This window comes from Chiloscyllium plagiosum, unplaced genomic scaffold (genome assembly GCF_037043375.1).
Source record: "Chiloscyllium plagiosum isolate Xiang-an unplaced genomic scaffold, Cpla_swu_hap1 HiC_scaffold_12, whole genome shotgun sequence".
Taxonomy (NCBI): Eukaryota; Metazoa; Chordata; class Chondrichthyes; order Orectolobiformes; family Hemiscylliidae; genus Chiloscyllium; species Chiloscyllium plagiosum.
The window spans coordinates 75,520,570-75,534,549 of NW_028270150.1; the positions used below are offsets into that span (position 1 = coordinate 75,520,570).

A 13,980-nucleotide genomic window follows, 5' to 3' on the forward strand; every position below is an offset into this window, starting at 1 on the left:
GTGCAAGACTTGCGCCCACACCTCCCCCCTCACCTCCCTCCAAGGCCCCAAAGGAAACTTCCATATCCGCCACAGATTCACCTGCACCTCCACACACATCATCTATTGCATCCTCTGCACCCAATGTGGCCTCCTCTATATTGGGGAGACAGGCCGGCTACTTGCGGAGCGTTTCAGAGAACACCTCTGGGACACCCGGACCAACCAACCCAACCACCCTGTGGCTCAACATTTCAATTCCCCCTCCCACTCCACCAAGGATATGCAGGTCTTTGGACTCTTCCATCGCCAGACCACAACAAAACGACGGTTGGAGGAAGAGCGCCTCATCTTCTGCCTCGGAACCCTCCAACCACAAGGGATGAACTCGGATTTCACCAGTTTCCTCATTTCCCCTCCCACCTTGTCTCAGTCTAATCCATCGAATTCAGCACTGCCTTCCTAACCTGCAATCTTCTTCCTGACCTCTCCGCCCCCACCCCAGTCTGACCTATCACCCTCACCTTGACCTCTTTCCACCTATCACATTTCTGACGCCCCTCCCCCAAGTCCCTCCTCCCTACCTTTTATCTTAGCCTGCTGGACAAACTTTCCTCATTCCTGAAGAAGGGCTTATGCCCGAAACGTCGATTCTCCTGTTTCCTGGATGCTGCCTGACCTGCTGCGCTTTTCCAGCAACACATTTTCAGCCACATTCCAACACAGGTCAGCTGGTCACTCACTCATGCAACATTGGCCCTTCAGAGTTTCTCAGCCGTTAACAGCATGGTGAGATGGCTAATTGATCTCTCTCTCTACTGTGGAGATCTACAGTAGCAGGAATCACTCAGCTTCCTGTTTGCCTTCTCACTAGAAAAGCATTTCAGCACAGAGGGGTTATAAGCTCTCCAGTTATCATCATCGTTATGAAACAATTAGTAAACTGTCTCAAGACTGTACTTCAACAGCTTCTGCATCATAATGATTTATTTGAAGTATTTTCTCTACAGGTTGATTTACTAACAATTCTAATACACACTACATCCAAGATCGTTGTATTTGCCAATGGATGCAAGCAAACTCTATCAAAGGAAGGCTAACGGATTTGAAACAAAAATAGAAATTGCTGGAAAAGCTCAGCTGGTCTGGCAGCATCTATGAAAAGAAATCAGGTTTAACATTTCAGGTCCGATGACCCTTCCTCAGGTAGCTCAGAAAAAGTTGTTTTTAATGCAGAAGATAGGGTTGGGGGAATGGGATAAGAAGTAAATGATAGGTGGAGATACAGCCCAAAGAGAGAGAACAGTTGGACAGACAAAGGAGTGGATAATGGTAAGTTCAAGAGAATGAACAGATGAATGAATAGACAATTAGTGGCTGACAATGGGTTGTGTGGAATAGCAGACCATGTAGTAATGAGGCCTGGACTGTAGAGGTCCGGGTAATGACCTGAGAGAAGATGTCGCAAGCCCTAAAACTGCTGCAATCGATATGGAGTCCAGAAGGCTGTAGAGTTCCCATGCTGTTAGCTGTTCGTCCAGCTTGTGCTGAGCTGCACTGGAGCACTGCACCAAGCCTGAGACAGAGATGTTGGTCAGGGAACAAGGTGGTGTGCTGAAGTGGCAGGCAACTGGAAGCTCAGAGTCTTTGTGGATTTGAACTTGGTCTGATCAGAACCAAGTGAAATTCAATGTCACCAACTGTAAGGCATTGCATACTGGAAGCAGCAAAGAAGAGGCAAATGTTCTCCAAGAGTAGAAAAATTTTTGCCAACAGCCAAGCTGAAAGATATGTCACAGCATTGACAAACATAACACCTTAGCTGCAGAATGTGAGGCAATAAGCATAGCAAACCAAAATAAGTTTCCATACTGACTGAATTAAAATCTGAAGAATTCACACTACGGCAGCTTATGTTTTGTTGAAAGTGCAATTACATCATGTTCAATACAGGTTGCTTCAGTACAAGGGAAATATTCCGATGCCAGCAGCAGTGCAATATAAGCACTAAGATTGATCCCAGGTCTTGGGCTGAGCCAAGAGGAAGACTTGGTGGCTTCACAAATGCTTAATGTTCAACTGAAACAAGATGTGGACTATATCTAGGCTTGGGCTGGCAAGTAGCAAGTAACATTCACGCCACACAAATGACCATCTCCAATAAAAGACAATTAACCAACATACATTCACTGAATCTTCCAAAATCAACACCATGGGGGTTATCATTAACCAGAAACACAATGGGCCTCACCATATAATCACAGTGGTAACAACAGCAGGCCAGAGGCTAAGAACACTGTAACTCACCTCCTGACTCCCCAAAGCCTGTTCACTATCTACAAGGCATAAGTCAAGAGTGTGATGGAATACTCCCCACTTGCCTGGATGGGTGCAGCTCCAACAACACTCAACAAGCTTGACACCATCCAGGACAAAGTAGCCACTTGATTGGCACCACATCCACAACATCCACTCCCTCCATTACTGTCGCTCAGTAGAAGTAGTATGTGCTACCTACAAAATGGAATACAGAAATTCAAAGATGTTTAGGCAGCAGCTTCCAAATGCATGACCACTTCCATTTAGAAGGACAAGGGCAGCAGGTACATGGGATCATCACCACCTTCAAGTTCCCCTCCAAGCCACTCACAATCTTGACTTTCCTTCGGCGTTCTTTCACTAGGTCAAAATCCTGGAATTCTTTTCCAAAGGGCATTGTGGGCCAAGTGGACTGCAGCAGTCCAGGCAGCTCGCCACCACCTTCCCAAGAGCAACTGCAGATGGGCAACAAATGCCAACACAGCCAGTGGCACCACGTCCCATGACTGGATAAAAATCATGTGACTAGTCAGGTTTTTTTTTTAAGAAAAATGTATTGAGATGAAAAGGTTTCCACTTTATAGAAATATACATTCAATGGCTTAAAACAAACAACAAATAACTCTTTTGAATACACATCAGCACAGCAAACAAAGATGGAACAGCTTCAAGGTCATGATGGACATGCTGTTTTGGTAGAAGCCAGTAAGCATTATCTCACACAGATGATGATTAACGGGAAAGGAAATCAACAGAACAGTCTGAACAGATTGCAGGTATAGTGCTAAGGCCAAAGTCTCTGATTAATCCAGGCAAAGACTAGCTGCTTTAATGGTGGAACAGATGAATTGGTATTCTAGGAAGATGAAATCAAATGGATTGGAGGGGTGTACTCACATGAACCCACCTTCTGATGTTATGATTTTGTGAGGTGATTAAACTGGAGTAGCTTTTAAACTGTATTTTCACTAACGAATAACAGAAAAGTTGAGAGAACATCCAAATTAGATATGTTAATCAAATCTTAAGCAGAGCTGTAACAGTGCTGTCCCTTTCTTACCTGTACTCACGGTAAACTCCAGGACAATAGAATAAAGCTGTGAAAAGGCTTCGCCCTCTGCATATAGTGTCCAAAGTCAAACTGATTCCATATATCGAGGTGAAGAGGAAAACAAAGAGGGTCAGAATAAATGCACGGTGATTGGATTCACCTACACAGCTGTTAATCCTGGAAACAGAACATGATAAATAAATAAAAAATGATTTGAATAAAACATCATGCAACACAAGAGATTAGTTTTCATAAAAATAAACATAGTATCATTTAAAAAAAAAATTAATTGAACAGGTTAGTGAAAATAATCCCCATCCAACCAGAGACACTGAGCAAACCATCTCTTTAGACCCTAGCATTCCAATCAGGTGGTGAGTTACTCACCAGTGTTCTTAGCCTCTGGCCTGCTCTTATTGCCACTGTAATTATATCATTATGTTTCTGGTTACTGATAACCCCCATGATGTTGATTTTGGGAGATTCAGTGATTGTAACCATTAATTGTCTTTTATTGGAGATGGTCATTTGTGTGGCGTGAACGTTACTTGCTACTTGCCAGCCCAAGCCTAGATATAGTCCACACCTTGTCTCAGTTGAAGATGGGCTGCTTAAGCATCTGTACATAAGCTAAACAAATAATTTAATATAATTAACAATACGCAAGGAATTAATAAATTGAGGCAGCGACCGGAAGCAGTTTGAATTATGATACTTCAGCTCACATCACTTTTTCACCCCAATCACACTGGCATGAAATGTACCTTAATCAAGTAGATTGAATAATAGCCTCAAACAATTTTTTTCAGAAATGTCAAGGGATGGAATTCAGGCAGCACAAAATAAACATAAACTTCATTTTGGTGAGCCTTCAATTAACAACTTAGAATTGACAATCGAGTACTAATGGTGCTTAACAGTGTGGATGGAATACACAGAGCTATTGTGAACTTAACCCAAAATGTGGTGTGAAAAATCTTAATTTCAAATCAAACCGAAAAGAGAAGAGAAGATCTTACTTCAGGGCTTCTGTAGATAACAAGAATCAAGATTTAATCTTTGAATAGTGCGAAACAATCAGATACAGTTAAGCACAAAAGAAGAGATAAAAGTAGCACTGGATAAAAAAAGGTAAATTGGATGAGATTGGGAGGTCGATTGATGCAGAAATTACAATCTTTTCGCTATTCAATCAGGCCAGCTAACATAGGGAGCAGCATAGGCTGCAAAACCAGAAAATAAGTGATTGAGAGGAGGTAACTATAATAAAAAAAAGCATTAGTAGATTATACAAAATCAAACAAAGTCCTTTAAAGAAAATCTAAAAATAAATTGGCAATGAAAGTCCTGCCCAGAGTTCTCCCATATAAAACATTTCAGTTTAAGATCTAGATAATTGTGGAATGAAATCAACTGTAGTTTGAAAGTGCAGCCAGTTCATTACCAAAAATTGGTTTCACTCTGCAGCAAAATGTTAGTCTGAAAAGCCGTTAAAGACTAAATTCTTCAGAAACCTTTGTTCAATTTTCTTCTTTAGGTTCCCCATGATAATAACCCATTAATGACACTGCTCCAAGCATTTTTTGAGCTTGGCCACTGGTTGATAATCATTGCTACTTTACATCGCAATCCTTTCCCTTTGAGGCAGCCTGAGAAGAGCTCACAAATACTGTAAAACTAAGCAATACTAGACCTACCAAACACAATGATGGTCCAGCCTTTGTACACAGGATGCACAGATTCGACAATGTCCTGAACGAGGTGGTCTTATAATCTTGCATACCGCACACCAGTTCTTGTTCAATTCATGGTGTCCGAACTGCAGCTTGCCATTATGGCCAGATGGATGCAATTTTGTAGGAATATCCCAATCCTTCTGCTGAATTTGGTGTGTACCATTCAAACTGTATGAAGTGTAATTTGTCTCAGCATCTTTAATTTGAGTGGTTCTGTTGTCAGTTCGGAGGTAGCCTGGATCTTTCTTGACTTGTGCCAAACATACCAGCGTTAACACCAAACCACTGGTGAGCACAATTAAGTGTACAAAGCTAACGTTTCCTTTAGACATTACTTCAGTCAGGAATAAATAATACACGTAGCCCAGAGAAAAGAGGCCAAGACTAAGAAAAAATAAAGTACGTCCTTTGTTCTGGTGAGTGATGTAATAGTACCAAAGCACTAGTATTGGTAAGGACGTCAAAATGATGAACGCTAAGACAACGTGAAGAGCTGCAATATGAAGGAAGATTGGAAGGAAAATAAGAGGTGGAAGTATTGTTATATCGATCTTCTTGGCACCAGTACCTAACAGCCACGGAATCCGCAAACGGTCAGAAATCGTGTCGGTTACTCGTTCCATGGTCTGTGGGCTGATAGATTTTCCTTTCAAAAACCTGAAAAGTGAAGCAATAGCTGTGTTACTTTTTATATCAGGCATTAAAAAGATCAGCAGCATAAAACAGTGCAACACTAATTATCCTCACGGGAATCCTAGCTATAATAGGTAGGAAGAAATTCATGTATCAATTCATTCCAGACTGAACATGGGAAAAAAAAACATTAGTTTTGTTGTGGGAATGGTAGAAATGTTTAATATATTCAAACAGAACCGAATTATGAGGATATACTACTCAAAAACAGAACATTAAGTCCAACTAAATGTCCATGTCAAAAGTGTTAGCGGTTTTGAGTGTTTTTTCTGAAATAAAAGATTTTTGCACTGATTTGGGCTACAAATAGGTTAAACCAAATAAAGCAGTTGCAGACTGCAGCAAAAGGAAGAAATCAGAACATAACCACATCATAATAAGTATTTAGTTGCATTGAATAACATCATTACTTTATGAAAATAATTTTGTAGCAAAAGGACCCTTTGATAATTAATCAGATGCATATCTCTTTACATGTCAATACACTGCAAACAATAACATAGAATTGTGGCATAGGTTGGGACATAGAAACGATAGGAGAGAGATAAAAGGAATATAATCCAATTGGTGGGGCATGCTAACAATGTTACCCATAGATCTGTACTGAGTCTACAGGTTCTCATACCATATAGTAATCACTCAAATGAAGGATTATTTAGCTCTATATCCATGTTTGTAGATAACATGAGGTGAAGCAGGTACAGTAAATTCTGCAGTTGGAAGAAATTAAAATAGGACCTAGACAGTGGATGGAAGTGGGTAAAATGTTGTCAGATTGGATTCAGTGAGGGTTGAGTGTGGTCATCCTCTTTGGATTGGAGTAAAACATTCTGAATTACATTCTTAAATGGTGAGGAACTACATGCGAATGAGACTTTGCGCATCTACATTTTTAAACACTAAAAATTACTGTACAGCAACAAAATGTCATCAAAAAAGCTACCAGAACAAGGAGGCTGGAATTCAATAGTGAAGAAGTGTTGCTTCAGTCAAACCATTGGTCAGATCCCAACTGAACTGCTGTGTTCAGTTTTAGATTAGATTAGATTACTTACAGTGTGGAAACAGGCCCTACGGCCCAACAAGTCCACACCGACCCGCCGAAGCGCAACCCACCCACACCCCTACATTTACCCCTTACCTAACACTACGGGCAATTTAGCATGGCCAATTCACCTGACCTGCACATCTTTGGACTGTGGGAGGAAACCGGAGCACCCGGAGGAAACCCTGTTTAAGAAACCCATGCAGACATGGGGAGAATGTGCAAACTCCACACAGTCAGTTGCCTGAGGCGGGAAGTGAACCCGGGTCTCTGGCGCTGTGAGGCAGCAGTGCTAACCACTGTGCCACCGTGCCGCCCACAGTTTGAAGAGCTGAATCTCAGGAATAATATATTGGTCTTAGAAGACATACAATGGAAGTTCACAAGAATAATAACAGGGCTCAAAGGACTGAATTATAAGGACAGACTACATAAGCTCAGACTTTATTCCTGGATTTAAATTTTTGATGTGGTATGGGTATTAAAGGTAAGTGATTCAATGAACTATTTGCAGAAAATTGTTTTTTTAAAAAAAAGGGGTCAACAGGAAACATGGTAAAATTAGAATCAGTCTATTTAGCAGCAAAATCTGGAAATATGTTCTCAAAAAAGAAGGGTGGATAAATCCCCAGGACCTGATCAGGTGTACCCTAGACCTCTGTGGGAAACTGGGGAAGTGATTGCTGGGCCTCTTGCTGAGATATTTGTATCATCCATAGTTACAGATGAGGTGCCAGAAGACTGGAGGTTGGCTAACGTGGTGCCACTGTTTAAGAAATGTGGTAAGGACAAGCCAGGGGACTATAGACCAGTGAGCCTGACGTCGGTGGTGGGCAAATTGTTGAAGGGAATCCTGAGGGACAGGACGTACATGTATTTGGAAAGGCAAGGACTGATTCGGGATAGTCAACATGGCTTTGTGCATGGGAAATCATGTCTCACAAACTTGATTGAGTTTTTTGAAGAAGTAATAAAGAGGACTGATGAGGGCAGAGCAGTAGATGTGATCTATATGGACTTCATTAAGGTGTTTGACAAGGTTCCCCATGGGAGACTGGTGAGCAAGGTTAGATCTCACGGAATACAAGGAGAACTCGCCATTTGGATACAGAACTGGCTCAAAGGTGGAAGACAGAGGGTGGTGATGGAGGGTTGTTTTTCAGACTGGAGGCCTGTGACCAGTGGAGTACCACAAGGATCGGTGCTGGGTCCTCTACGTTTTGTCATTTATATAAATGATTTGGATGCGAGCATAAGAGGTACACAGTTAGTAAGCATGCAGATGACACCAAAATTGGAGGTGTAGTGGACAGTGAAGAAGGTTACTTTAGATTACAACAGGATCTGGACCAGATGGGCCAATGGCCTGAGGAGTGGCAGATAGAGTTTAATTCAGATAAATGTGAGGTGCTGCATTTTGGGAAAGCAAATCTTAGCAGGACTTATACACTTAATGGTAAGGTCCTGGGGAGTGTTGCTGAACAAAGAGACCTTGGAGTGCAGGTTCATAGATCCTTGAAAGTGGATTTGCAGGTCGATAGGATAGTGAAGGCGGCGTTTGGTATGCTTTCTTTTATTGGTCAGAGTATTGAGTGCAGGAATTGGGAGGTCATGTTGCGGCTGTACAGGACATTGATTAGGCCACTGTTGGAATATTGTGTGCAATTCTGGTCTCTTTCCTATCGGAAAGATATTATGAAACTTGAAAGGGTTCAGAAAAGATTTACAAGGACGTTGCCAGGGTTGGAGGATCTGAACTACAGGGAGAGGCTGAACAGGCTGGGGCTGTTTTTCCTGGAGCGTCGGAGGCTGAAGGGTGACCTTATAGAGGTTTACAAAATTATGACGGGCATGTACAGGATAAATAGACAAAGTCTTTTCCCCAGGGGTCGGGAAGCCGGGCATAGGTTTAGGGCGAGAGGGAAAAGATATAAAAGGGACCTAAGGGGCAATTGTTTCATGCAGAGGGTGGTACATATATGGAATGAGCTGCCAGAGGAAGTGGTGGAGGCTGGTACAATTGCATCATTTCAAATGCATTTGGATGGGTATATGAATAGGAAGGGTTTGGAGGGATATGGGCTGGGTGCTGGCAGGTGGGTTGCGATATCTGGTCGGCATGGACGGGTTGGACCAAAGGGTCTGTTTCCGTGTTGTACATCTCTATGAGTCTATGACTGCAAGTGTCCTGGAAATCTAAAACTAGTTTCCCTAAAAGGCTATAAATCCAATGTCAACTGAAATTTTAAAAACTGATATTAATGGATTTTTATTAGATGAGGATCAGGAATAGAAAAATGAGCTTGAGTTACCCATCAGTCACTCTGTAAGAGAATGGTATAACAAGTTGGAAAAACTGAATAGCTAACTTTGGTTCCCAATATGGCACTTGAATTTAAAACGTATGACAAGAGCAGACTACGTCCTCTGAACATGCTGACCAGAATGTAGCAGAGGAAAGAAAAGCAATAAATGTTTTAGATCCTGCAAATGGAATATCTCAGATTGAATTTCTCAGCAAGATGTCAGCTTGTGGTTCAAGATATAGGAGTAGAGGACGCTTTATACACAAACCTTTAAAGCTGTTTCAAGTAGCAAGCTCAGATGAGACACCTCACCAGGCATCTTAGGAACAGACTTGCAAGGTCAATGTTGCCTGACAGTAACGATGTCAGAGCTGTTATGATGTACATTAACTTGACCTTTTTATACACACAATCCTAATCTATTTCTCCCGATGCAATTCCTTTTCCTTAAAATCTAACACTTATACTGAGAAAACCCCTGGCCCTGTCATTTAGAAATGTCTCTAGAAATTGAGTGACTATAAAGTGTGAAACCATGGTAATCATATCCTACAGAGGTTAGCATTGGCAGTTCTTTTACATGGCTGGTAAATTATATCTGTACTAAGAAGCACATCCAAACCAGACTCTAAGACCTACAGAAACTTGTAAAATATTATTGCACATTATTAGCATATGAACGAGTTTACATAATGCAAGTTTGAAAACTACATCTTGCCAGTCATGTATAAAGCCTAGCCTAATATAACACGAAGGAATATTTTATTTCAGAAAGTCAGACATGCGTATAGTTGGATTGTGCTCAAAGTACTCTATTTAAAGAGGGTGTTAACAATTTGAGAATAAAATATGAATACTTTAAAAGGCTTCAAGTCAAAATAAGGTTTCCATTTACATCACTTTGATATGATTTTGTACGGATGTTTTAAAACTAGGCACATTTACCACTATAACATAGAAGACAGGAGACTGAATTACTCACAGTGGATTCCCATAACAATACACAAATGCAGCTTAGTGGAAATGGGATGCATGCTGGGCATTATTTATTAAAATGGCGATGTGGTCAGTATACTCAAAGGAGGCATATTAATGCATTCTTAACACAATTACACCTAAAGAGGCAGTAACATTTTAGAAGCAAAACCATGTTCACGCAAATCATCTGCTTTCCTGGAATGTTACTTTAGATATATTGATCATTTAGACTATTTGAAAATAGAATGAGTAATTCAAATTAAATAGTGGTATCTTCATGGATTTAGCAATGTATTAAAGTAGGATGTATGATACTCTGGTTACATTATAATTCTGCACTGAAAGTCATTTTGCTTTCAAAAAATATAAAATGCTTAGCTTTTGCACTACCATGGAAGAGTGTAAAGTCTTCAGCTCCTTTTTGAGGTCAAATCCACTTGGAAAATCATTCCGTACTCATCTCTCTTCTAACTGGATTTTCATCTTCAATAGACAAAAACTGAATCTAAAAACAGAATTTGAGTTTTGCACTTGGTGGCATAAGGAAAACCATTAGACCCTGCAGCACATGGCAACGGAGACCAAAATAGAATTGGTTTTAATTATTGTGAAGGAAAATCAGGTCTTCAAACATGGAGCAGGATCATCTCGACTCCGTGGAAAAGTTTTGCAATGTTTAAGGGTAATCTTATAAAGAAATGCAAATTTTCAGAGGGAAACGGATCTGGGTGGGTTACTCTTTGGAGGGCCGGCGTGGATTGTTGGGCCAAAGAGCCTGTTTCCACACTGTAGGGAATCTAAACAAAAATTTGAAAAGTCACCAGCATGAATATTGCAGCATGTGTACTAAAGGCAGACAAAACGCAGAGATTTCCAAATTCTGTCTTATTTTAACTTCTCGAGGACCATTTGTCTCATCATATACCTGATAACCAGGACAGATTTATTAAGGAAATCATTATTTTGATGCAAGCAAACTAATATTCACACCATTGGGTGGAGCATGATCAATTCACACCCACCTGCAAGAACACATTTGACCTTCAGACAAGTAGAAATGAACTGAGACACTATTCTCCCCCTAGCTGGAGGCAATAAATTCAGGAGATCAGGTCTGGCAATTCAAAATTTTCTAGAGAAAAAGGTGTGTCAAAGAAGTGAGCTGGTTCACGAAAAAGACATCACATGAGGTTTATTATCTTTACCCTCTTTTCAGGGAAAGGAGTATAATAAAAGTCAAATGGAATTTGCTTTGACTGTTACTCCATATTAATTTGATGTCAAAAATAAAAAAGTTTAGCAATTCATGTCCAGAGTTTCTTAGAAACAGAGATGAATTCCTATGAAGACGCACCTGAAAGGCACAGTTTCCAGTCCAGAACATGTGATTCTTATTGCTACGCCATGTTACTGCTGAATATCCTGGAGACGAGTACGTTAGACAACAAGAATTTCTATTTACGTAGCTCCTTTGATGCAATAAAACATCCCAAGGCATTTCACAGGAGAATAATCAACCCAAATATCATACCAAACCACAAAGAGAGGAGGGCAACTGCACTAACAAGGTAAGTTTCAACAAGTGTTAAATGAACAAATTCCAGATTGTAGGATGAGCAGCTGAAAGTGTAGCTACCAATGACAGACTGATAAAAGCGGAGGATACTCAAGAGACTAGCATTGTAGATATCAGAGGATTGGAGATTAGGGATAGGGAGGGGTAACAGCACAGACTCGTTTCAAAATAAAAATTAGGAAAAAAGCAAGAATTAGCGATAGCGTAACAAGGAGCCAGTGGAAATGAGCACACTCTCTTAAGTGAAGGGTAAATGGGACTTGGTGACAGCAAGGATTTTGGAAGACTTTCTGACCACCTTAAATTTATAACAATGGGGTGGGGAGTGCTCCCAAGAGTGCATTACGATGGTCCGGTCTGGAGGAAATAATGGTTGAAACTTTCAATGAGACATGGCTGAGCGCAGAGACATTACAGAGGTCGAAGTAGTGCTCTTAGCAACAGCATTCACAAACAGTCAGTCCATCTCAAAATTAAATAGGATACAGAGGTTGTAAACAATCTGCTTCACAGACTCATTCAATTGCCACAAAACAGGATACAGTTGGTGGCTCGGGAAAAGAGCTTGGTTGAATGACTTAAAGGCGTGTCTTCACTCTATCTAATAATTAGTTTGGGAAAATTTCTACTCATCAGCACTGACTGTCATACAACTAGTATACCAGTAGACAGCAAGATCAAGGGGAGTTGAGTGAAGTGGGGCTAGATGTCATCAGCAACATGCATATCACCACTTTTCAGATGATAACACACATAGGGGCAACATGTAGATGAGAAGTAGGAGGGGGCCAAAGGGACATCTCTGGAGACATCTGAAGAAAGTATAACTTGTTTTCTACTTTTAGTATCTCAGCCTTGTAAACAAAATACACTGGTGTAAGAAATACTTGATAATAATAATGATCGCCGAAGATTACACAATTTTCAGCACCACTGGTGACTCCTCAGATACTGAAGGAATCCATGTTCAAATGCAACAAGATCGGGGCAATATCCAGGCTTGGGCTGACAAGTAACATTCGCACCACACAAATTCCAGGCAATGACCATCTCCAGTAAGAGAAAAACCTAACCACCAGCCTGCAACAACCATCACTGAATCCTCCACTATCAGCATCCTGGGAATTACCATTGACCAGAAACTCAACTGTACTCACCACATATATACACAGTGACCACAAGAGCAGGTCAGAGGCGAGGAGTACTGTGGGGAGTAATTCACCTCCTGACTCCCCAAAGCCCGTCCACCATCTACCAGACACAAGTCAGGAGTGTGATGGAATTCTCTCCACAGCTCCAACAACACCAAACGAGGAGAATCCAGGACAAAGCAGTTTGCTTGATTGGCACGGTCAAATATGCCTATGTCAGGATGGCTTGGAGTGAGGTTTATGGTTGCTGGTTTACCGATGCACTTCTGTCCTTGTCTTTTTTAGGTGGAGCAGGTAGCTTTGGGGGTGACAAACGCAAGATATTTTACCTATGACCTCTGACAGACAGTCTTCAGCCAATTTGATCCACTCTCCATTCTATCAAGAAAAGACCAAAGGCACTGGATATCGCGAAGGCCAGGGATCCTGACAACACTCTGGCAATAGTTTTGAAGAATTGTGTGACAGAACTTGCCAAGCTGTTCCAACACAATAATAACACTGCCATTCTATTCAACAATATGGAAAATTACCCAGTTTTGTCCTGTACATAATACAACCACAATTACTGCCCTGTCTCTCTCCCTCTTTCTCTCTCTCCTTCCACCCCCACACACCAATGGACTGAGCCATCAACAGTATAATCATCTACCACTTGCTCAGCAATAACCTGCTCACTCGGTTTGGGTTTCGCCATAGCCGCTCATGTCCCGACCTCATTACAGCCCAGGTTCCAACATGGACAAGACAGCCGAATTCCAGATATGAGGTGAAAGTGACAGCTGTTGACATCAAGATCAAAGCTGAACAAGTATGGTATCCAGCAGTCAATGGGAATCAAAGGGAAAAATCTCCACTGCTCGAATCATACCAGGGTCAAAGGAAGGTGCTTCTTGAAGTCAGTCATCTCACCGGTGTAGTGTCCTGGGTCCAACCATCTTCAGCTACTTCACGAATGCCATTCCCTCCATCATAAAGATGAGAACTGGGAACTTTCTTTGAAAATTTCATGATGTTCAGCACGATTGGCAATTGATCAGTTACTGAAGTAATGTCCAAATGTGTTTAGCTATCAGATTAGATTAGATTACTTACAGTGTTGAAACAGGCCCTTCAGCCCAACAAGTCCACACCGACCCTTCGAAG

General features: G+C 41.2%; 1 protein-coding gene across 6 annotated transcripts in view; it reads right to left on the reverse strand.

Annotated features, from left to right (window-relative positions):
• zdhhc23b (zDHHC palmitoyltransferase 23b) overlaps nucleotides 1-13,980 on the reverse strand; it is a 72,800-nt gene that overhangs the window by 17,284 nt on the left and 41,536 nt on the right. For 4 of the 6 annotated variants that reach the window (XM_087992402.1, XM_043700626.2, XM_043700625.2 and 1 more), the window contains exons 3-4: nucleotides 5,047-5,742; nucleotides 3,359-3,526 (exon numbers count right to left, since the gene is read on the reverse strand). In XM_087992402.1, the coding sequence (XP_087848528.1) occupies nucleotides 3,359-3,526; nucleotides 5,047-5,742 (864 nt within the window). The remainder of the gene's footprint in view (nucleotides 1-3,358; nucleotides 3,527-5,046; nucleotides 5,743-13,980) is intronic. The other 2 variants (XM_087992403.1, XM_087992405.1) reach the window with 2 other exon arrangements.